This window comes from Calonectris borealis, chromosome 2, assembly GCF_964195595.1.
Source record: "Calonectris borealis chromosome 2, bCalBor7.hap1.2, whole genome shotgun sequence".
In the NCBI taxonomy this organism is placed as follows: Eukaryota; Metazoa; Chordata; class Aves; order Procellariiformes; family Procellariidae; genus Calonectris; species Calonectris borealis.
In genome coordinates this window covers 29,289,060-29,313,498 of record NC_134313.1, presented here as the reverse complement: position 1 = coordinate 29,313,498, position 24,439 = coordinate 29,289,060, and the positions used below count along the sequence as shown (strand labels likewise).

Below are 24,439 nucleotides of genomic sequence, written 5' to 3'. Positions count from 1 at the left end.
AGGAGGGGGCTGCCGCCGGACCGGAGAGGAGGCGGGCCCGGGAAGCGGGGGGGAAGAGGCGGGGAAGAAGGGCAACAGGAGCGCCGCGCTGGGCTGCGCTGCGCCCGGCGGCGTAGACGGGGCGCGGCCGCCCCTGGCAGCGCGGACCCGTCCCCGGAGTGCGAGGATGAGCGGCGGGGACGGTGGAGACCGGGCGGGGGCCATCAGCTACTCTCTCCCCTCCATCCCCTCCAACAAACTCCCAGATTTGCGTTTTATCAGCCGTGGCGCTTACGGTACCGTGTCCGCCGCCCGCCACGCTGACTGGAGGGTCCCGGTGGCCCTCAAATGCCTGCAGGGACCGCTGCTAGAGAGGTAACGGGGGTGAGGAGGGGGACCGCCGGGATGGGGCATCGCGGAGGTGGGGCGGCCCGGGGCGGGGGGGGGGGGGGGGGTGATGGGGGCGCCTCACCTGCCGGGTGAGGGGGGACTCCCCTCACCTGGCAGCCGCGCCGCCCCCATCACCCCCCACCCCCCCGCCCCGGGCCGCCCCCCGTGGGAAAGGACCAAACTGAACCCGCCTTTCCCGTAAACCAGGAAGGGGGGGGTCCCACGCTCCTGCTTTGCCCGGGACACCTTGAGTGCGTACTGTCGGTGGGTAAAGCGGCCACGGGTGGTGGAGCCCGGGCTCTGCCTGGCGTGGGGCCGAGCTGCCACGGCGAAGGTGCCGGCGTGGGTTTCTCAGGTTGGTGGATCAGAGTGGGTGTTTTGTTGGGCAGCGCTGCTTTAAATCCAGGGGCAAAGGAGATACCGCGAAGACTGATTCAGCTTGAGCCATGAGAAAGCACGTACCAGCCCCGGAGCTTCCTCTCTTTCGGTCGTTGAAAGTGGGTGGTTTCAGTCTCAGCATGTGAGACACTAAGCAGGCTGCCTCTTTTGAAGGCTTTTTCTTCTGCAGTGCACTCCTCAAGGTGGGATTTGCACAGTTCAGCTTCTTTCTGGGTTTGTTGTTTGCCAGCTGTTTTGCTGAAGTATCAGTGGGATATTAAAACACAGTGATTACTATAGATTTGTTTTTTACAGAGAGACACAGAATATAAGGAATATATTACTGTATCCACTAGAGAGTGCTTCTGGCTCTTAGAAGAAGCTTCTCTGAGACAATGCACGATAGATTTTTATTTTTTTCCCCCCAGATCTCACAGTACTGAGAAACCAATTTAAAATAATAGGCTTGTAGGCCCCCACGTACAACTGATATTTTCGATTAGCTCTTCAACTTGTAGCAGTTATGTTTCCCATTTTCCTGGGGCCCAAGTGACAGCATGTTTATTGCAGGAGCTGTCACTCCATGTAAAGGTGCAGCATTTAATAATTTTTCATCCATCTCTGCCTCATTCACTCTCTATATTGCCAGTTTTTTATCATATCAGTGCAAATTTGCCTCTTCTTAGGCTGTCTGAAGCCTGCCTGACTGTAAACCTGCCTCTTGTGTCTTACCTAGGTGTCTTTAATCTTTACTGCCTCAGGTTTCTTTGATCTAGTATTAGGCATTTAGGCAGAATAGCTTCACTCAAATAACAAGGCTTGTGACCCAATATGCTAGAATATAAGATAAGTTGTTTTAAGGTATCTCATTTTTAAGATATCTTATTCCCCAGGTGTGTATACACAAGCTTTATCTCTGAAATCTTGCCAGAATGAAATGGAATCTCAGTTATGTTTTTAAGCAGGAATATTGTGTTCTTTGATAAGTTTATTGTTGGGGTTTTTTTCTTTAATTTAGATGTCTGCTTAAATCCCTGCTAGTCAGAAATACAATGTTTATCCTCTGAGCTCAGTTGGGAGAAAACAACAAATATTATTTTTAGCCTTTAGATTAGTGTGACGTCTAACCCGTGAAATTATGATGAAAAGGGCAACTGCGGTAATCCAAAGAATTCAACCACCTACCATATATCATGCAAAGCTTGGAAACGCTATCAGACAACCGAAAGCTGTAAGAAATCTCTTATACCCGAGTCTCTGCAGCAAGTGATTTGTCAGTTATATAGTAGGCAACATAAAATGCCATTCTGTAAATGCTGTCAAGAAAAGGGAAGAGTTCACAGTGCAGTTAATTCCCCAAACCCGAAGCCTGTGCTGTGTATCCCAGAACTTGGTGTGTGACCAGCCAAACAGCAAAGCCAGTTTGGAAGCTATTGTGGGCTTGTACTAATTTAGGCATTACTCAAACCCTTCTGGTATGGAGCAGACAAAGGTGAAGTGACTTACAGACACAGGAATAGACCTCGATATGTTGCAAGTCGTTTCCTGGCTACAGCTGAATCCCATGCAGATGTGCCTCACAGTCTGGGAAAACCCCTGGCTTTCTCAGACCTAGTCTTTCCTGGAGAGAGGGAGGAAGGGAGGGAGTTGTGTCTTTTGTCCCATGCTTTTCTTGAAGGCTGCCTTTTTACTTTGATCATTTCCTAGAGTTTCCTATAATAGAAGTCTTTTTCCATCACATAGATAAGGACCAACAATTGCCCTTAATTTCACATCCATCTAAATTTCAAGTTTTCTTGTGGTAAAAGCAGCAGGCTTTAGTTCTGTAGGCTTCCTCTTTTCCCCGTATTCTCTGACGGCCTTTTCTTTGTGAGGACTAGATCTGCATCGGTGGGTCCAGACTGGCGTGAGCTCTGCAGTGTGCGCCCTGAGCTTGATGGACGCAAGCCGGCTCTCGCCCAGGAGCTGCGTAGCCACATTAACACAGGGCTGTGCTGAGCAAATCATGATGGGCATAGCCCTGGCTTGTACACAGCCGTGCCCCAGCACAGCTGTATTGCTTCTGAATCAGACTGGCTCACATCTAAAAGATCAGTCTTAGATGTGCTGTAAAAGTCCTGTATTTGGATATCCTAGTCACATACTTGTTCCTGTACCAGTCTCTGCTGCTATAAAATCTAGATCTTTTTTTCTTAGAATTACCCTTCATGGTTCAAGTATCCTCACTGCCAACAAACCAAGAACATTTGAGATATAAGGCATACCTAAAAGTTTATCATTTTTAGGGATAGAAGCATACTCATTCTTAAATAAAACTTGAGCTTGTCGAATCCACATGCTGCAAAGATGCATCAAATTCACGTTGATGAGGAGGTTTGATGTAACAGAGAGCCTTCACACCGCCAAATTCAGGTGTCCAGACATCATGAGGCTAGTCCCTTCCTGCTTCCCGTGCAACCAGGGAATGTTTTTTCCATAGCGTGATTCAAAGCAGGGGCCCAATTTGAAGGAACAATTTATGTGAAAACAAAACATAGTTGGTCATTCCTTTTCCTTCAGAAACTGAAGGTGCATTCCTTTAACCCATATTATTTTAGTGCACGTTAGCATCCACTAAGTTTAAATGGTTGGAGAATTGCAAGTATTAAAATCTCCACGCTGTAGGAGATTAATATTGAGCCTCGGGGTTTGAAGTGGGCCCTGAAAACTCCGGGTTTGAAGATGGGCGGTAAAATAGGACAAGTGTAGTTGGTTATTACTATTATGGTTACACAGGACGGTGGAAGTTGGAGTTCTGACTGTACCCTTATTTACTGGAAACATGGATGAAATGTGTGATGGAAATAGATTTGTGTGGTACAACAAAACTGGGGAAGCTATCTCGTATTTGCATTTGCAGATTCTCATTTGTCTTATAGTATCTTGTTATCAAAACACGTAGTAGGAAACAAATGGTGAAAGGTGGTGGTACTGCATATGGGTACGTAATTTTTTAAGAGACTATAGTGAACCCAACATTTGCTTCGAGTTTCCTAGTATTGTTATGGTAACGTTTTTTGTGTGTTTGTTTTCTTTTCTTTAAGTGATAGAAACCACCTTCTAAAAGAAGCAGAGATATTACACAAAGCCAGGTTTAGTTACATTCTGCCAATTTTGGGAATTTGCAACGAGCCTGAATTTCTGGGGATAGTAACAGAATACATGACAAATGGGTCATTAAACCAGCTTTTACATGGGGTAAGTGTACTTAGAGTCTTTAAATACAATCCCTGGTTGTTTCAAATAGATTGTGATTTCCATACTTAAGGGAAGTAGTATAGTAAAGTTTATTATTAATAATATTTCAAATTAAAGGACAGTCATTATCACTAGTAGTTTTTGGTGCTCAGATAGACTTTCTGTATCCCAAAAAGACAACCAAACTCAGCAGACTTTAGTTTTATTACACTTTTTCCTTTAATGTCATGACCTCTAACTGGCTTCATGTTGAATTGTTATATACAATCACTTTAAAAATCTCTGTTATTCTCTAATACTTATGCTTACTTCAGCCTGGGTGTCAGAATTATTGCCAATGTAAATATCACACAAAGAAGAGGTTTTTTTTTCCTGAATCTGAATCTTAAAAAAAAAAAAATTGAAGATTTTTACTTCAGTTTATAGAAGTCAAATATTGGTAATCTAAACAGATATGGATATTTCTACCAGATCTTACACTCAGGACTAAGTTCTCCTGTGCTGAACTCTCAGCTGCTTCCATTAGCTTGGTCTAAGCATCCAGTGTTGCTATTGTAAATCTACTGCAGCTGTGTCACAACAGCACTACAGTCTTGTCTGTGCCTTTAATCAGTACATATCTCATGCCTTAGAGAGCTCAGCTGTGTGTTTTTCACAAAGGCATTAGTGTCAATGTAACTTTTAAGATTTCAGTTGAATTTTACTGCCTTTTTCTTGGCAGAAATTAATATTTACTAAGGTAGTATTTTGTGCTTAGTTTCACCACAGCTTATTTTTCCTTCAATGTCAGTTGAAGATATGATTCTTGCCTTCCTTTGTGTAGTACTTATAATCTGTGGGTTGCAAGCTTCATACGGGAGTTCATCTGTAAATCATATTTCCATATGAATTAGTAATATAGTAAATGTCCTACATCATGTATACTAGTCATGAACTGTTACGTGAATGCTAGGGAACGGAAACATAACACTGCATGATTAACATTTATACATTTGTTTTAACAGCTAACCAGTCTTAATGCTCAGTTACAATTTTTTAAGGAGTTCATGTAATGTATGTTTTAAAAGATTACTGCTGTCCAAGTCATCATCTTCTTATTATGAAAGTCTTTGTGTAGTGCTGTTAGATCAGAACAGAGGATTATATTCTGGTTTTGTGGTTTTATCTTGGCAGAAAGATGTATATCCTGAGATTCCCTGGTGCCTGAGATTCCGCATTCTTTATGAAATTGCTTTGGGAGTAAACTATTTGCACAACATGAATCCTCCATTGCTGCACCATGACTTGAAAACTCAGAATATTTTGCTGGATGATGAGTTTCATGTCAAGGTAGAGTTACTTAATTCTTATGTTCCTCAGCATCCAGAATGAGCGAAAGTGTTTTAATTATTGTGGAGGAGGAAGAGTGAGGATGAGGCTGTACAGAGGGGATGTAATTGTTGTACTGTATGCCAGATGTTTTCTTCTATCCTTGCAGACGGAACTTATCAACTTCTTTTGAAAACTCGGCTTTGCTCAAGTGTGGATTTGATCCATCTGAAAAGACCAGAAAGCCAGAATTTGGGCTGGTTTTGCTATAGCAGTAGCTGATACTCAACAGCAGTGACACTCTTGTATGGCAACCTTCCAAGGGTAGCTATGTCTGGCCCTTTCTGAGAAGAAAATAGAAAGTATTCCGGTCTGGGATGCTCAGACAAGTTAGTTGTGGAGGACAGTAAATAAAATTCAAATGTTAATACCCCATTTGATATTTATCATGCAATATGTACATATATGTTCTGTTAGTGTAGTATGAGAACATGTAAAACGTAACTGCGAAATCTGAACGTGTTGGAAGATGGCTGTTGTGGAGCTCCTTAGAGCATACATAGAGAAGTAATATTAGTTTAAAACTTTAATTCTGCCTTTTAAAATACCACTGCCATGATGTGAAAAAGAGACTAAAAGTACTTCAGACAAACTGGTTAGGTGCTTCCATAATTGCTAGAGTTGGGTTTTTTTGGTAAAAGATCCTCTGTTTTTAAAATTGATAAAATGTACTATTCAAGTAAATGAGAAATAAGATATTTTGCACTTAATTTATACTTGAATGGCGAATGCTTCAGTTGTTACCATGAAATTGACCTTTTTTTGAGTCCTTTGAGCAAAGATCAAAGATCCAGTGCTGATTTCTTCTTTCTCCATTGCAAAGACATTTTTCTTGGCAGCAAGGTGCCTTACGCAGCTTTGTCTCCGCTCACACCCTCAGCAGGTCGTACCTCCTCCCACTCAGTTGTGCTGGTATTGCCACCTCTCAAGCTTCCTGATAAACCTGATTGGGGAACTGGCCCAAGTAATTTTTTATGCACTCTTTTTTTAATCCCTAACAGCATTGGTGTGGTCTGGTGCTCTGTCTGATGACATCTAAACGGTTGCTTTGCTGGAGCAATTGAAGGGAAGAGGTTAACTCTTGCATAGCTGCCCTGCCTCCTGTGAGGAGTCTCTGGAAGACTGTCCTTTAGGGTTTTTCAGTGGTTTTTTGGGGTGAAGCAAGATTCTCTAAATTAGGACAGCTGGTAGGAAGTGCAAGGAAGGTTATCATGCATGTCAAATAGAAGTATTGCGTATGTATAAAAGTAACACCATTCATAGGGTGCTTCTGGCTATCCTGGATCTACTGAAAGAGCAAGATAACGCAACCCGTTACAGTGAGGAAGACTTGATGAGAGTGAGTTGTAGAGAAAAAAAGATTGTTTTTCACTGTGGATTTTGACTGTATGCTCTCCAGAAAGCTTATTTCTGTTATCTGAGTTGCCACAGTGTTCGTACAGGCATTTTTGTTGAAAATGTTTTTGCTGTCATGCAAATGCTAGGCAAGTGCAGAGCTCATAGCTGGCTGCTTGTCTTTCTCCCGTGTATGCCAGAGACTCTGCAGCTCAGCCAGCAAGCTTATTCTGCTAGCTGTTTGTCTCCCTACCCGTAACCTAGTCTGACATCTCGCTCCCTGCCTCGTGGATCTCTGGGAATGTAAACTGAAGTCAATTAATTCTTTATGTAGATGTACTGTAACCTCTGTAGGAAGGGACAAGGCCCCAGAGTCCACAGTAAACAAAATATTCAGCAACTTTTTGCAGCACAGAATTTCAGAATATCGAATTTGTTAATTCAAGATTAATGTTTCATAGTTTTGGGGGTGAGGTGGAATGCCCTAAAGTTTTTCCGTGAGACCAACTGTCTCGGGATATCTGCAAGCTAAGTTACGTAGAGCTATTATGATTTATACTAAATTTGTGCTTTTTTCAGAACCAAGGAGCTAGAAGTACTCAATGTTTTTTTGTTTGCTTTTTTTAACAAAAGAAAGTGATTTTCTTCATACAGGACAGACTGCCGTAGCAGATTGTCCAGCCATGCAGTACATGAGTCCTTCCTTAAAAGAACAACAGGATAGGGCAGTGCTATAGGGATAGCATGACTCATGGCAGGTCCTGCTTGACTAACCTGATCTCCTTCTATGACAAGGTGACCCGCTTAGTGAATGAGGGAAAGGCTGTGGATGTAGTCTACCTAGACTTTAGTAAACCCTTTGACACTGTTTCCCACAGCATTCTCCTGGAGAAACTGGCTGCTCATGGCTTGGACGGGTGAATTCTTTGCTGGGCAAAACTCAGCCGAGCCGAGAGAGTTGTAGTGAATAGAGTTAAATCCAGTTGGTGGCTGGTCGCAAGTGGTGTACCCCAGGGCTCAGTGTTGGGGCCAGTTCTGTTCAGTATCTTTATCAATGATCTGGATGAGGGGATCGAGTGCTCCCTCAGTAAGTTTGCAGACGACACCAAGTTGGGCAGGAGTGTTGATCTGCTCGAGGGTAGGAAGGCTCTGCAGAGAGACCTGGACAGGCTGGATCGATGGGCCGAGGCCAACTGTATGAGGTTCAACAAGGCCAAGTGCCGGGTCCTGCACTTCGGCCACAGCAACCCCAGGCAACGCTACAGGCTTGGGGAGGAGTGGCTGGAAAGCTGCCCAGAGGAAAAGGACCTGGGGGTGCTGGTTGACAGCCGGCTGAACATGAGCCGGCAGTGTGCTCAGGGGGCCAAGAAGGCCAACGGCATCCTGGCCTGTATCAGAAATAGTGTGGCCAGCAGGAATAAGGAGGTGATTGTGCCCCTGTACTCGGCACTGGTGAGGCCGCACCTCGAATCCTGTGTTCAGTTTTGGGCCCCTCACTACAAGAAGGACATGGAGGTGCTGGAGCGTGTCCAGAGAAGGGCAACGAAGCTGGTGAAGGGCCTGGAGCACAAGTCTTATGAGGAGTGGCGGAGGGAACTGGGGTTGTTTAGCCTGGAGAAAAGGAGACCTCATCGCTCTCTACAACTACCTGGAAGGAGGTTATAGTGAGATGGGAGTCGGTCTCTTCTCCCAAGTAACAAGCAATAGGATAAGAGGAAATGTCCTTAAGTTGCACCAAGGGAGGTTTAGATTGGATATTAGGAAAAGTTTCTTCTCAGAAAGGGTTGTGAAGCATTGGAATAGGCTGCCCAGGGAGGTGGTTGAGTCACCATCCCTGGAGGTATGTAAAAGACGTGTAGATGTGGTGCTTAGGGACATGGTTTAGTGATGGGCTTGGCAGCGCTAGGTTAATGGTTGGACTTGATGATCTTAAAGGTCTTTTCCAATCTAAACAATTCTATGATTCTATGACCTGGGAATGCTTTCTGGAGCTGGTGTTTCCTGTTGTGAGGACAACCACATACTTTTTGTGTGTCAGATTAAGGACTTTTAGTGACCCGTTCTTTTAGGCATATTTCAGGAGTTTCTAACTACAGTCAGCAGATAAATCCAGTTTTTCTTCTCAGAACAACTGATTTGTCCTTTCCAGATTGCAGATTTTGGCATGTCAAAATGGCGTGTAATATCCATGTCGCAATCACGAAGTGAAACCTCTTTGCCAGAAGGAGGGACAATTATCTACATGCCTCCTGAAGATTACAATCCCAGTCAGAAAACCCGTGCAAGTGTAAAACACGATATCTACAGGTAACTGATGTTGTTTTCAAGTGGGCTTTGCAATCTGAATTCAAATTTGATTTACTGAACTTAGATGTTAACATATTTTCAGCAATTTTATTACTTTCAGAAGTGTCGTAAGTGTATAAGCAAAATGAATCGGGGAAAACAGAATTGAGTGGTAGCTGGATTTGATCACGTGTTTCTTTAGGAAACACTGTGACAAGTGTAATGCTCCAGAAATTAAGCTAGAACTACAGAAACAGACAGAGGAGACTGATTTCTATAAATGAGTGTACACACAGAGAGGGGAAAACCTATTCACACCATTATCTCAGTGCACATACCCTTGTAATTTGTGCACATCAGATTAACATAATTTGCAGAATGTACTCAGGGGAAAGAAGAAAACATATTTTTGGAAAGGGGTTAGGAAAAAACAGGGTAATGGGATTGGAAGAAGTATTTAGAGAGATCTCCTTAAGGAATAACTTACTTTATGAACGTTCAGGTAGATTTGCGTCAGTTCTGAGTAGTAGAAGTAGTATAATAGGAAGTAATAGAGTGGTGGCGACCCATATAACAAAACGGCAATTGCTCTTAGGATATTAGAGTTATAATTAGCTGAAAAGGCTTGGAGAGCTCAAAGATTACTTGAACGATTGTGGAGGGAATTTTCACGTGTAAATGGAGATTGAGGAGGCATGAAGAGGCATATCACTGTGACAAAGTCCATCTCTCTGCTGCACTCTACCACCTTTACCTTCAGCTATCTTTGACAGGGTTGTATTTTGGTGAGAGATGAATCAGTCTCAGGGGGTCTTACTGACTTCCAGGGAGACCACTATTTCTCTCAATTATCTCTTACCCTTAAGGGGCACATGAAGTTCCTTGACATTCCTGTCCAAAGAACAGAGATGGTAACATACCTGCTTTCCTCTCCCTTTGATGGGAAAATCTGGACTCGGAAATCATTGAACAGGAATAACGGTATATTATGGGGAAAGAAGTAGCAGTGTGAGGTTATCCCCTCTGGTTTCTGATTTTAGAGGATTTGAAAGTGTAACCGGTGGCTTAATGAACGAGTGGAGATGAGGAAGACAAATGTTAGAAAGAAAAAAAAAATATGTGCAGAGGACTAACAACCAAATGGGAGAAAATAAGGGAGAAAAGATCAGTACATCTTAGAAAACTGGAAATTAGGAAGGAAAGAGATTATTCGGGAAGAGAGAAAAGAAACTGAGACAACATTGTAAAGAGGGATGGCAGTTCAAGGTAGGAAGACATGAAGGTAGAGAGACAGTGAGGGAAACGACCACCAGAAAGGTCACACAGGGAGATCTGTGCTCAGGATCAGAAGGACATGCTATGAAGCAGAAATAAGAAAGGAAAACATGAATAGTGTAAGGGGGAATCAGCAGGAAGTGGTACGCTGCAGTGTTGTAGAACTGAGAAAATAATCTTTAATTGTAGAGAGATTCCAAACTGAATGAAAGGCTGGATGTCTGATTAATTGACCACAGCAGATATAGCTGAATGTTCTTGAGATATTGAAGCTAATTTGTGAGAAAGGATCTTTCTTAAAGAAACAAATCCTTTAAACAACAGTCAAGAAGCAGTATTAACTTTTACAAAAGAAACAATTTGCCATGCCAAAAAAATCAGCCTGCATGAATTTCTCAGGAATTCATCAAAAGCAGGCTTTCTAACGGGAAGGACTGCTTTTATTAAAAGTTACTTAAATAAATTTTATCTTGATGAATGTTAAAATGTGAACGGAATAAGTAGTTAGGAAAGCTCAATTTATATGATTGATTTTAAGCATCAGTTATTTCGTTCTTACTTAATTTTTTTGATTCTTTGTAACTGGTAGCTGTTAGATGATATAATGCTTAGAGGCAGTTAAATGTCACCTGTATGCAAAATTTGGTATTTCTTAGTGATGTAGGAAAATACTGTCTTTGTGTACAGTTATTTGAGTAGTTGAGCAAACATTTATTCTGATAAGTGTAATTCTTCTTTAGCAAAAAAATAATTCTTTGCATAGTTTCATTTTTATTGCTTCAGTGGAAATTGAATTTCAATTTTTTTGAAGTAGCATTTTAAAAACTTTTCAATTCATTTTTAAATTTATTTACTGAAAAAATAAAGGAGCAGAGATAAGTTTACAAGGTTATGTTTGACCTTGGAAATTAGGTTCTTAAACAGTGAAATATTTTTGCTCTCTCATTTTAGCTGTAGAACTACTAGATTTATTCCTCACACCAAATTCCTATTCTTAAATAGGGAAACCAGATTTGGGGGTTTTACTTTATTTTATTTTCTTTTATTTGCTTTAACTGCATTGGTTTTTTTTATAAATGAAGTCAATACTTTGTTTAGATGAAATAATCTAATCCAATTTAAATTACAAACTTGTTTAAAGTTACCTTTTTTTTAATATATCCTGATGATTGAAGAGAGTGACTAGTCTACTAAAGATGGAGCAGATTTGTATTCACTTAGCCACTTCCCATTCATGTTGATGTGAATTGAAAAAAATGTCACCCGTTTGAGTAAGCAGATGTGCATTCAGTATGCTGGCTATAGTTCAGGATGGTCTTCCTGAGAGTCTCTTTTGTAAAGTGAATCTTGTATGTAAAAGTGACATCTCTCCCTATAGAGAAGATTGCATATGTTGAAAGTATATATGTCTGGGGAAGAAGCTGGAGTGTACTTGCCAGTCCGTATTTTACCTGACTCTGACTTTGTGTTGGGATAGAGGTGTGGGTGAACGCCATCCTCCCTGCTAGTACCCTGCTTCCCATGGGAATGTCAGAAAGTGTCAATGTGGACTGGGGAGATGCCATAGTATTGCAGTTAGGACAGAGCAGTTAGGGACTTTGGGGCTCGCTTTAATTTGCGTACTGAGATTTAAACTACATGTATGTAATTCACAACGTATTAGTAGAGCAGAGCTAATACAGATTTGGAACAGGAGTTTATATGCCGTGTACTTTTTCTGTACTTAATATTATTAACTAGTTCTAGTTGAAATCACTTGTTAAAATTCCTGCTAGTTTTCATATATTCATATATTCATCGTTGTAGTTAGCTATAGTCAGTTCCATGTGTGCATGCAGGATCATTTTAGCCAAATGTTTTTAATAAAATGTAAAGCTGAGCACATTGTGTTGCTAATCTAAAATAACGACTTCTATACTTTTTATACTTTAAACAGTTATGCAATTATTATGTGGGAAGTGATGTCTAGGAAACAGCCATTTGAAGGTAAGGCCATGTCTTCCTTTAATTTATTTTTCCAGCCTTACATAAACGCTAAACCTGAGACCTGGGTACCTGGGGACTTCATTTTAGGGGTTACTTTTTAATGATTCAACTTGTAAGCTTGTTGAAGAACACTTTGAGTTACTTTTCAAATTAGACTCTTTTTCTGTATTGTTTTTTTTTAAATTACAGTGTTGTTCGATAAATTAAAAATACATTTTTTTGTAAAAAAAGAAACATAACCTTATTTTGGTGAATTATAATTACTGTGTCTGCAAACTAAATTATTCTTCCTATAGCAAGCTATTTATATTGCATATATTTCTAATGAATGTACGATGTCTATTTTGACAGAAGTTATAAACCCCTTGCAGATAATGTATAGTGTGTCACAAGGACAGCGACTAGACTTAAGTGAAGAAAGTTTATCAATGGACATTCCTCATCGAGTGCTCATCATAGAATTGATAGGAAGTGGATGGGCACAAAACCCAGATGAAAGACCATCGTTCTTAAGTGAGTTTACCTTGCATAATGAGAAAAGATTTTTAAATTGCCAGATTTCTGTTGAACATGGTACTTATAGAGCAGGGTTATAGTCGCAAAAGGGAAATGGTACAGACATCAAGAGATACATGTGCTCAGTCTTGTTGCGTATGATAAGGTGCTTGTCTGCTTCCACCATGTCTGTAAACAAACTTTTATGAATGGAACTACGTGTGTGCAATAAAACCAAGTTGTTAGTTGGAGTCTCTTGCATTTGCCATCTCTAATTTACCTGTAAAAAAGCAGCATGTTTTGTTTAAATACTTGCACTTGGGTTTTTTTTTTATTGTTGAAAGGAACTTTTTTTTTAAGAAGGGGGGGGAAGTGAAGTATATAATGAGTACTGTGGGATTTATGAGCAAGCTGGCAAACACACCAACAAATCATTGCACATCAGATAAGCTATAGTGACTTCACCTTGTGTTTGCATCTAGTATAAATCTTTTTCACTGAGATTTTATCTTTGACTGTTCCACCTCCCAGATTGAGCAGGAACTGGTTTGAACCCACGCACTTAGCTTTCTTTTTACATCTTTCCTTTGTTCAGCTTTTTGTCCACGAGACCAAATATAGATACTTTCAGCCATTTTTTACAGTGGATTACAAAATTTAGAGGATAAGACTGAAGTATGAGCTTGTAGATCAGAGTGGCATAGTGTGAACTGGAAAAGTTTTGTTTTGATTTTTGCAAACCTGTGTTTGTCACACTTAACCAACATACTTGGTGTATGTTGAGTCCAAATTCATCCTCCGTAACAATTTCTCCTTAACATGCTTAATTTTGTGCTGACTTTTGGCTCTTGTTTGGCCATTGTGTAAAGATAATTCCATCAAAATTGGCAGAAAGTGATTACCTGTTTTCAACTGTGAAATTTGCTCTTGCGAGTGTTGCTGTGGTCACATATGTCAGTGTGGTGAAGCTAACAGTCATTCCTGCAGCTGCCTCTCTGTGCTTGTTTAATTTGCGTGTGCTTTAAAAACTTCCTCCCTACACCTGTAGAAAACATCATCCTAATTCTGTAGGGAAAGCTGAATCACCTTGAAGAGGCAAAAATGTAGAATAAGAGAGTTACTGAAAGTATTCAAATGTAGAACAGTACAAAAAACTCTGGCTTAAACAATTCTATATTTTAAGTTTCTCACTTAGGTTGGGGGTGCAATGACTGAAACCTGAAATACTAGGTTTTTTTCGTTGGTTTTGGTGGGTTTTGTTTTTAGGGTTTGTTTTGTTTGTTTGTTTTTTTAATGTTATGAGTAGAGGGGTCCGCAATCTTAATGTTTCATTTTTAGCTTTGGTGAACAGAAGTTTGTTTATTATTTTGAAAACCTTTATAGGCATACTTCCTTTGAGCTGGAAAGTTAGAAAGTTGCTGTTCAGATAGCTTAAAAGAAATGTTCATAACTTCATTTTTTTCCATCATTTTGCAGAGGACAAAATGGGGACACATCCAAACACATACAGTGTCTTCACGTTCAGTTTACAGTCCAAAATGAATTACATGACCTTCATTGAGACATTCTTATTTTTGCATTAAGAACGTTTTGAAATGTAAGGTTATTTTGGCATGAGTCTGGTTTGTATGATTGTAAACTGTGGATTTTTTTTTTCCAAGCAAGGAATTATATCTATTTATAATATTTTTTTACATCAAAAAGAGTAGACACATCATGATATTTCCTTATGTATTCTTGTTTTCCTGTGTCAGTTAACCAAAACAAAATAGCAATCAAAGTCTATGGTCACACTGAAGGGATAATTACCTGAGGTATGTATTAAAGTGTGAGCTAACTTGGGTTCTGTTATTAGTGCCGTCTCTGTAGTAAGATGGTCTTTGAAGAAAACATGCATTGCTTTTTCCCCTCCTTTACTGTCATAAAAAGAAAGAGGAAGTTGCAAAACTGTTGCAAAACTAGGGAAGTAAAGCTCACTGATTGGGAAATTTTGCAATTACCATGGCACAGGGTGGGAAAAAAACAAAACACCCGAAGCCCCTTTTTGTTAAATAAACTTTAAATAGAAAAGCTCGGTTAACCTGTCTGTTCTCCTTATAAAGAAGGGATAAAGACTACTTATCACCATGTTTCTGCATGTACTTGGAGTGTGTACCTACAGTTTCATTATAATCAACAAAAATTAACAAAGCTAGTATTTCAGTGTGGAAAATGGAGTGCCAAACCTGTAAAACTCTCTTTTAGTTGACGCAAGAAAATAACAATGCCAGTATTGAATGTGTGTCTTGAAGATGCTAGTGGAAAAAAGTCAATATGGGACAACTGTGGTAAAATTATAGTAAAAAATAAAAATATGTTAATAAGGATGCAGTGTGACAGATTGCTAGTACGGTAAAAGGGTTTTGCCGAATGGGTGAGTCCATAGAAATGCAGTAGAATTATGATATGCTATCATCCTTTCCTGAGGTTTTGTTGTACTTGAGCACAGTTTCAAAGAGACATTTTTATAATACAGTCATCTCAAAATTTGAAATACTTAGTTTTGTAAACCTTTCAGCATTGGAAAGCAAGGGATCATAGCACAGGTTATCACTTGCTTATTGGATTGTCGTGTGTCTCCCTATGTGAGCAGATGATTTTAGCTCCTCTGACTTGCCGCCTTTGGTGAGCATGAGGACACTATCATGATAGGTCAGTGCCTTGACTATCACCATCCTCTCTGGCCCTGCCACACAGCATCTATTCTGGATTTTGCTGTGGTGAGGGGTTGTTTGTTTATTTTTTGTCATATAAATCTTTAACACCTCTGCTGGAGTGGGAAGACAGCGACCTACTCTGAGGTCTTGTGCTGTTTGGTCCCATTTAGCAAACCAGTCTTGTTGGGTCTATCTTGAAATATAGCAAACCCACTGATCTATCCATTCCAGGAATGCAAGACTTGCGGTTGGGCACAGTTCTGCATCTCTTTTAATACCTCAGAGTGCTGAGGTGGCCAGATCAGGACAGGGTTTGTTTTGGTATGTGAAACTGTTGCATTTGTAACAGGTGAAAGCAACAAACTTCTGTTTAGCAGTGTAAGCAGTTTGGTATGTATCAATAGAGAAATTATTTTTGTAAATGTAAGAAAGTAGCTTTAGCAAAATGAAAACTTAATTTCCATCTTAAATCCTTCAGCAAAGTATTCTTTCTTTGTTTAGAATGCTTAATAGACCTTGAGCCAGTCCTGCGAACTCTTGATGAAATAGCTATGCTGGAAGCAGTAATTCTGTTAAAGAGATCAAAGGTAAGTGGCTTTTGTTACAGTCATGAGTTGGTCAAATAAGTTGGTAACTTCAAGGTCAGTTTGGACGGGGCTCTGAGCAACCTGATCCAGTTGAAGATGTCCCTGCTCATGACAGGGGGGTTGGACTAGATGACCTTTAAAGATCCTTTCCAATCCAAACTATTCTATGATTCTATAACTTTTGCTTGCTAAAAGAAATGTAATCTCCTTTGTCATTTATCTAATATTGTATCTGGCTGAAGCATGTGTTTGTACAGACCTGTCATCCTGTCTTACAGCAGAAATCTAATACAGGTAAATATGTCTCTTCCAGTCACTATATGAATCACGATGTATTTACAAGAGTGAAAAGAAAGCAAATGTGGAGCAGATATCTCTAAATATACCTCTGAATCCCCAAGAGGTAAATATTTTACATATTGCATTTGGTATGTCAGCATCATTAAAGATCCCGAGAGCTTTAAAGGGGGGTTAACTTAGTAAGGGGTAACTGTTCTGCAGTTTACTTTCCTATGCAGTCAGGAAAGGCATAAAATGCATTAGTTGAGCTGTGGTGTAACAAATGCATAGCCATATAGGTGAAGATAGTAAGGGGTGGGTAAGCAGAAATAAGAAGGGCATGTTTGGTATATCCGCTAAGTGTGGGAAAGCCAGTCCCTCAAGGAGGAATGCAGCACACGATGTCTGCAACTTGTAAGAGACTGTCTTCTGCTCCCTTACACCTCTACGGAGCTTGCTTATATAGGGTCATATAGATTTGCTTTTACATTTTGATTCTTAATGCTGCTTCTTTTGATTCTTACTAATAAACTTCTATTCAAAATTGCTGTCAGCTTTGGAAAAACACAAATATTAGGATTACATAGATTTCTTCTGTTTTGCTGTATTTTAATTGTGCTGTCTGTTGAGCATTTAGATAGTAGGGGAAAGACAGTGATGGGAAAGTACTCTGTAAATCATTGCAACTTTGTATTTATTTAATGTGCATTTTCATTATACAACTGGAATCATTTCAGGAAACATGTTCTGCCTCCATACAATGTGATGCACTTCCGCTTCGGAGCATCTCTCCAGATATATCAAGACTCAAGTCTGTTCCCAGGTGTAATATCCTCTCATCAGGTAGATACAATAATGACTTCATATAAATTTCAGTTGCCATCACTGCTTTGCCATCACTCCCACTGTAACATTGCATTTGCATAGTAGATAGTTGGATTTCCTTTATGTCAGAAAAGAGATATGTTTTGTAAACTTAGTGCTCTGGGTAAAAAACTAGAGTATTTTAGCTCTGGTTTTCTATTCCTGTCACTTGAGAGATCCCGGTAGCTCAGAGCTTCAGTTTTCCTATTCAGGGTCATGAGTGCAGAGATAGCATTCACTTGTCCTTTCAGAGTCTTGGCAGTTTAGTTAATCATTTGTGAACTACTTCTAAAGATAAAAAGGCTAAACATTTTGAGGCACTCCTAAAGCTAAGTAAACTGAAAGTTTCTAGTGCAGCCCAACCTCTTGATCGTTTTTAATTCAATAAATAAAATGGCTTTAATAAATAGATTGCCTTGCGAAAGTATCTGCACAGACCTTTTGTAGCTGTCACCTTTTCTGAATAAAAGTTGGCAAAATTCCCAGACAAAACTCAATATTGAGATTTTGCTGACATCAGAAGCCAGAAAAATGCGATGGGAGTGGAATAGCAATACATAGTGAAACTAAAACTGCACTTGAGTTTCTTCTCTTGAAAGAATGCAAACATACATTTCCAAAGAATGGAGCATCCTTTGACTTTGCAGGGACAGGTGGTGTGAAAGCAAACAAGACGATTGACTTCACTGCTATAAGGTAGGGCATTAAAAAGTGTGCTGAGGTGCTGCAAAACTGGAGATATTCTGGTAGAGGTAGGAGGGCACAGGCAGTTTCTTTTCCAGCTCCTGTTAGAACACATGCACAATTCTGGGCTTGTTCTCAATGTACTAGAAAGATATAAATAAAGCAGGAATTCCAGGGAAAATAAATTACGGGAGGCTTAAGGAATTTGAGTTACTGGGGAAAATGGCAAAAAGCGAATGTAGTGTAGTTTGGCTGTACCTCAACCCAAGCATTTATCTACACACATAGCGTAAAAATCTTAAAGATTAAGAATAACTTGTGGTTTCCAAGCTTAATAGGAATGTTGTGATGAGTTTTAGAAAATGGAATATTAGATTGAATATGAGCATGGACTGTAAGTGTAATCAGATAAGATAATGATCAATGTTAGCCCTTCTTGCTTCTGGTTCCTCTTAAAAATTGTCATATCTGCCTGTGGAGGTCATTGATGAGATTGTGGTGGTACTATTAATCTGACTGATCAGTTGGTGGTGCTTTACAGAGTCACTGCTTAGACTTCGTTGCATGTATGTATAGATACTGTAAAGCCTGTGAAAATAGTGTCTACAAAACCATGCTACAGCGGAAGTGTTTGTTATTACTTTGCCACTATCTGTATCAGGTAGTTTTATAATGGAAAGCAAGACTGACATTCTTCTTAGTTTGCCAAAATTAGATGCAATTGTTTCAGGTGAAAATCTGCTCCCAGGTAGCTGTTGGCAAGAGATGACTTTGGCATGGCACCAAGGCAGAAGTTAATGACTATAGATTTTAGTTGAGTTGTTTTTTCCACCAATACAATTAGAAAGCTTTTTCAGAAACTTTCTCCTTCAGAGTTAGAAATTATATTCTAACTTTCAGCGTCTTTAATTTTTTTTCCCTAACCAGCTTATACACACACTTATTCTTGGGCATTGCTTTAAACTTAAATGGCTCTTTTCCCATTTTATTTCTGATATAGAAAGTAATCCTTTAATACACTTTGTTTTGCTAGACAAACAGGATACGTTCTTTTGAAGTCCATTTGTAAAATAAGTTCTTCATTCTCCTGCTATGCTACTAGTCCTCCTTGTGCATATATTAACTTAAGTCATTGAACTAAGGCTAACAGACATCTGTACTTAGTATTATGAAAGAGGTGTGACAAATGTTTTCTGTCTGAAAAAAAATCTTTACTTAATATACCTTAGAATTTTATTTTTCCTTTTCTCACAAGATCCGTCATTACAGAATAGTCTACCTAGGGTTTTTTTTTTCCCTCGTCTCAATTCCAAATCATTAGCCCCAGCTTGAAGCAGAAAGTTTAGATCTCATATCTTTGCTACTGAATTTCCACTTCTGTTACTCCAGTCTTCTAGGTCAACTAGGTTCTTTCTGAGTAACTTGGGTCAACCGTTCTTTCTGAATAACATCTGCAAATTTCATTAGCATGTTTCTATTTTTTATGCTATGGTCACTGGTCAAGGTCATTCTCTCATACTAGTACAATCCCAGTAGTTTTGTCTTTAATGTTATTAAAGATCTGCGTGTGCCTAGGGATCTATAACAATATATCCCAGCAGAGCTGTTTAAAATCCTTTTCTAAAATGATCTTTTACTCACACTGGTTGTCTCCTAATTCTTTCTTATTCGTGCAGTAGATAACATCTGCTGCTTCACACTACGTAGCTCTGTCCAGCTTACTTTGTCTCTCTTTAATGAAATGAAATGCTAGTTACTATGAGTTCTAGTCCACCATTTTTTAAACAATGAGAGTGTCATTTCTTTCACATTTTCCTATTCCTGCTCCTTGTACTTATAGCCATATTCTTCCACAGGTCACCACTCCGATCTAGGAATACACTTTCAAATACCCTCATTGAATGGGTGTCTCTAAATCCTGAGCTGTCCAGGGGGCTACCTGTTCTTACTGTGTCTTTAGATGTTCATCTGAATTCTTACATCTGCATCTCTGGTTCTTAGTTAACATCTCTGAAGCTCTTTATCAAGTCTGTAATGAAAACTGTACACAGAATTAGGCATATGCCCTGTAATTGGTTTCTCATCAGCTATTTGTCATCTCTTCTTTGAGTCATTCCTACTGCTGGTTTCATATCAATCATCTTTTTCTGCCATAAAAAATCCTAAAAATAGAAACTATTAAGGTTTCCACCTGATAAAAACTCTTTTTTTCTCTTTCTTTGCAAATGTTTACATGAAGCTTTCTTGAAGTCATATGCTGTTTTGATGGACTACCAAAAGCTTCCATTGGCTTCCCACCGAATGTCACCGTTGGTCTTCATGTTCTTTCCCTCCACCTGAATCTTTCTTTCAATCTTTCCACCATTGTTACACTGCCAAACTTTATCAAAATAAATTAGTCGGCTTTCATGCTGACTCCTAGCTATCTCTCCAAACACTTGAAGGAGTTATTTTGTTCTTCCAGCCCCTACAAAAATTTTGTGTCAAACCAAGCTTTTCTAAAGTTCACATCTACTGGATTTATTCTCTCAATGTTCTTTTAAAATAAAACAAGACCCCCAAACCCATGGTCAAGCCCTGGTAAAAGATAAGGGACATAAAATTACTCAGAACCTGAGTGTAAGGAATAATGTGTTGCATTTGAAGTGAATTTAGGTTGTTTATGACTTGTTTTATGAAATTGCTCTAAATAGTCTCTGATGGCTGTATTTTATTTGAACATAGAAATAATACAGCTCACTTCTTTTTTTCCCCACTTTTATTTTTTAAGATGGAAGTTCTGGGGATCTACATTCTCACAGCAGTCAGAGCACGGATGAAAATATTTCTGTAACTCAGAGCGCCAAACTCCTTGTGCATCCATACAGCTATTTTCCCTCACCTGACAAGAGTATTTCAGATGCCTCAAATTCTGCATCATGTATGCTGCGGTCATCACCAATTCCTTCAGGTACAGCAAACACTGATTTAATTCCAAGACCCACAATAAGTGTCCTAATATCAAATATATGTGTGTATGAAATGGAAATTGGAACTGTTGTTCACTTGTAAAATGAAAACAAAACATTCTACAAATTAAGAATGCAAGTCATTCTGTCCTTGTAGCCTTATATTACAAAGTAAGTAAAACAATGTAAAATGTGACCTAGTACATGTACCTGTAGCTCCTAGCTTTTTTTCTCTCCTTTTAAGCAAACTTAATTCCTGCTGCCTTGGGTCATCTTTATCCCATACCCTTTGCTCATATTATTTCTCCTTTCTCCTACTGCTGTAGCAGTGCTGCAATCCAGCAGAACAGGAATAAAAGTTAGCTCGAGCTTAACTCGTCTTGTTGCCTGTCACTTCTCACTTTTTAGGCTTATCAGTCTTCCTCCTAGTAATGGCGGGGCAAAGGGAAGCAGCAGCTGTGTCAACTTCTCACCTTTAATGATCTGCTGTGTTAGCTGAGAGCCCACCGTATGATATTCCTAAACATCAAATAACACATAAAAGTGTGCTTCCAACAAAATGATAACAAAAAGAAACTTTAATGCATGATGAATTTTTCAGAGATTTTTTTTTTTTATGGGCCACACAATAACATGCAACTTTATAGATATCTGCCGTTTCATCCCTCTTCTGGAAATATGAGAATTGGGACCTTTTCACTGTGCGAATCCTCAGCTTGAGGAGAATACGCAGGAAACTACAGGGATGTTTTCAGTAAATTTCAATAGAAATCCCACTGAAAAGTGAAGTTACCACCTCCCTCTTTTTATACCAGGTCAGGTTGAACATTGGAACAAGTTGCCCACAGAGAATCCCATCACTTGGAGATGCTCAAAATTCAGCTGGATAAGGCCCTGAGCAGCCTGAGTTATCCCTGAAGCTGGCCCCAGCTCTGAGCAGGCCATTATACCAGATGACCTCCTTGACGGTTCCTTCCAACCTAAATTATTCCGTGATTCAGATAAAATAAATACTCTAACCACTAAATCTGACAAATCAGTGCCTTTTAAATGTGGAATAAAATAATCATAGAATCATAGAATCATTAAGGTTGGAAAAGACCTCTAAGATCATCAAGTCCAACCATCAACCCAACACCACCATGCCCACTAAACCATGTCCCTAAGGGCCTCATCTACACGTCTTTTAAATACTTCCAGGGATGGTGACTCCACCACTTCCCTGGGCAGCCTGTTCCAAGGCCTGACCACTCTTTCAGTAAAGAAATTTCTCCTAATGTCCAACCTAAACCTCCCTTGGCGCAACTTGAGGCCATTTCCTCTCGTCCTATCGCTAGTTACTTGGGAATGAAATGTTAAAAATGAAATGTTAAAAAGTGTGTTTAGTAGTCTAGTGTATTTCTGACCAAAACCAAGTTTTAAACAGGTCTTTCTCAGCTTGTTCTTTGTTCTAGAGCACTATTTATGGTCAGACAGTTACAATACTAATTTTTTTTTTTTAATCCTCTTCAATCTCAGATTTTGTCTTGGAAACCATACAACAGAATGTAGCTCATCAATGGATCCAAAGTAAAAGAGAAGAAATTATTGATCAGATGACTGAAGCATGTTTGAATCAGTCACTGGATGCTCTTCTATCAAGATTTTTGCTCATGAAAGAAGACTATGAACTTATAAGCACCAAACCTACAAGGACATCAAAAGTCCGACAACTTCTTGATACCTCAGATAGCCAAGGAGAGGAATTTGCCAGAATTATAATACAAAAGTTGAAAGATAACAAACAGCTAGGACTTCAACCTTATCCAGACATTGTATCTAATTCTCTAAAACTGCATCTTTAAATTTATTCTTTCTGTATGAAGCCATGTGAATATTTCTTACAACATGATTCTTGTTTCTATATAGTAGTTTTATATATGTACTGCTTTGTCTTTGCTGTGCCTTTGTAGAGTCTCAGAAATGACACTGAGTTCATCTAGACTGCGTTTGGTGAGTTACAAATTAATCAGTTGGAGTGCAGTCATAAAGCCAAACACTTGACACTTACTGACTCAATTCATACAAGTATTTTGTTTATACATGACAAGAAAAAACATTAAATGTTCCCTGTTTTACATATTTTCTGTTTATACATATCCTTTCTTTTCACCTCACAGGACTGAGACAACCCATCTCAACTTGGCGTATTGGTTTTCTCCCTCCATCTGGTGTTTCCCATAGAGGATGAAAAAATCTAGGTGCTCTATTTCGGGGCTTGTATGCTGTGTTTATAACAAATTTTCTTCTTTCAGCCATACTGGTTATTCCTCCTGAGATACCTGAGAAGAGCAGTAGGTGGGAGGAAGTTTACATTGAGTTTTTACAGGATTTTTATTATGTTTTGTTTTGTTTTTCCCATTTTGTTGCCAGGGCAAGTGCTTCAGACCACTGCATAAGAAGAATGTCAGTCCAAAAAGGAGCCCAGGGGAAAGGAGGACATTGTGCTGATCATCTTTGTTCTGCTAAGAACTGATGCATTAGAAAGAGTGCAGCTATAGCCTTTTACACCCATTTGGTTACACCTACTTAAATTCCTCTTGAAATTGTAGTATGATGAGATCCACGTACAGCTTATAGAAGGGAACCCGCAGTTAATGCTTCTTTTACATTTCCTTAGTTAATGCTTCCCTTACCTTTGTCATCTGCCATAAATACTTCTCATGTCATGTTGCTGGATCAAGCTTCTAATTCAATTTCATTTTTAGTATTTACATGATGAGTTTGGGTCTGTACAAAGATCAAGCATGCACTGCCCTGCCAGGTTGGAAGTGATGTGCATTGGTTTCTCCTGCCATGACATGCTTTAATCTTCTCTGAACAACATCTCCGCCATCCTTTTTTGTCTGAAGGATGGTGCTAACAGGTTGAGGCACAAATGGGCCATCTGAGAGTAAAAGGTACGTGGTATTTTTTAGCTCATTTCAGAAAGACTTAGTGATTTTACCTAGGTGGCTTCAAACCCAGTAAAGAAATTACTGGTTTAAATTTGTCAGAAAACAGCACAGGCAAATGATTTTCACAGGCAATAAATAATTACAAATTCTGCTAACGCTATCTAAAATTTGGGAAAATCCAAATTTCTGGTACAAGAAAGCTGAAATCTACCTAAACTGCTATATAAAAAGGAACAGATAAATGAGAAATCCTAAGTGATGGCTGTTTGGAAACCAATGGAGATGTGAGATCTGCTCCATTTCAATGACTCAAGCTTCAGTGTGGGCATTACTAGTTGCCAACAGCTTAATTTTTTCAATATCTGTCTTACCTTATTTTGTGAACTGAATCACAAGAATACGATGTATAATTTATCGGATAGAAAAGGGGCTTTTTTTGATTTTTTTTTAAAGTAAGTTTTTGGCATAAATTGGGAATTTGAATTTTATCCTGCTTCTTTGTGAAGGCTGTAAAATTCAAACTAGATAGCTGAGACCAGGGCAATGGTGCAATGAATGGTTGTGGGTTTTGTAGAGCAGATGTGAAGATGTCTAGCAGGAACAGGCTCTGAGGAAAGCTGCCAGCCTTGCCAGTGGGAGTTTGGTGCCAGAACTGTGTGTTTCACTGCACGTCACATTTTAAGCCACATTTGTTTATTATTACTAGTGCCTAAAGA

The 24,439-nt window shown here is 39.4% G+C and overlaps 1 protein-coding gene across 1 annotated transcript; it reads left to right on the top strand.

Annotated features, from left to right (window-relative positions):
* Positions 1-53: 53 nt before the first annotated feature.
* RIPK2 (receptor interacting serine/threonine kinase 2) lies at positions 54-22,908 on the top strand. The gene is made up of 11 exons (XM_075141527.1): positions 54-354; positions 3,831-3,984; positions 5,158-5,313; positions 8,837-8,994; positions 12,185-12,234; positions 12,586-12,747; positions 15,927-16,012; positions 16,326-16,415; positions 17,029-17,134; positions 20,610-20,789; positions 22,306-22,908. The coding sequence occupies exons 1-11, from the start codon at positions 167-169 to the stop codon at positions 22,629-22,631; spliced, it is 1,656 nt and encodes a 551-aa protein (XP_074997628.1). The 5' UTR covers positions 54-166; the 3' UTR covers positions 22,632-22,908.
* Positions 22,909-24,439: the final 1,531 nt, after the last annotated feature.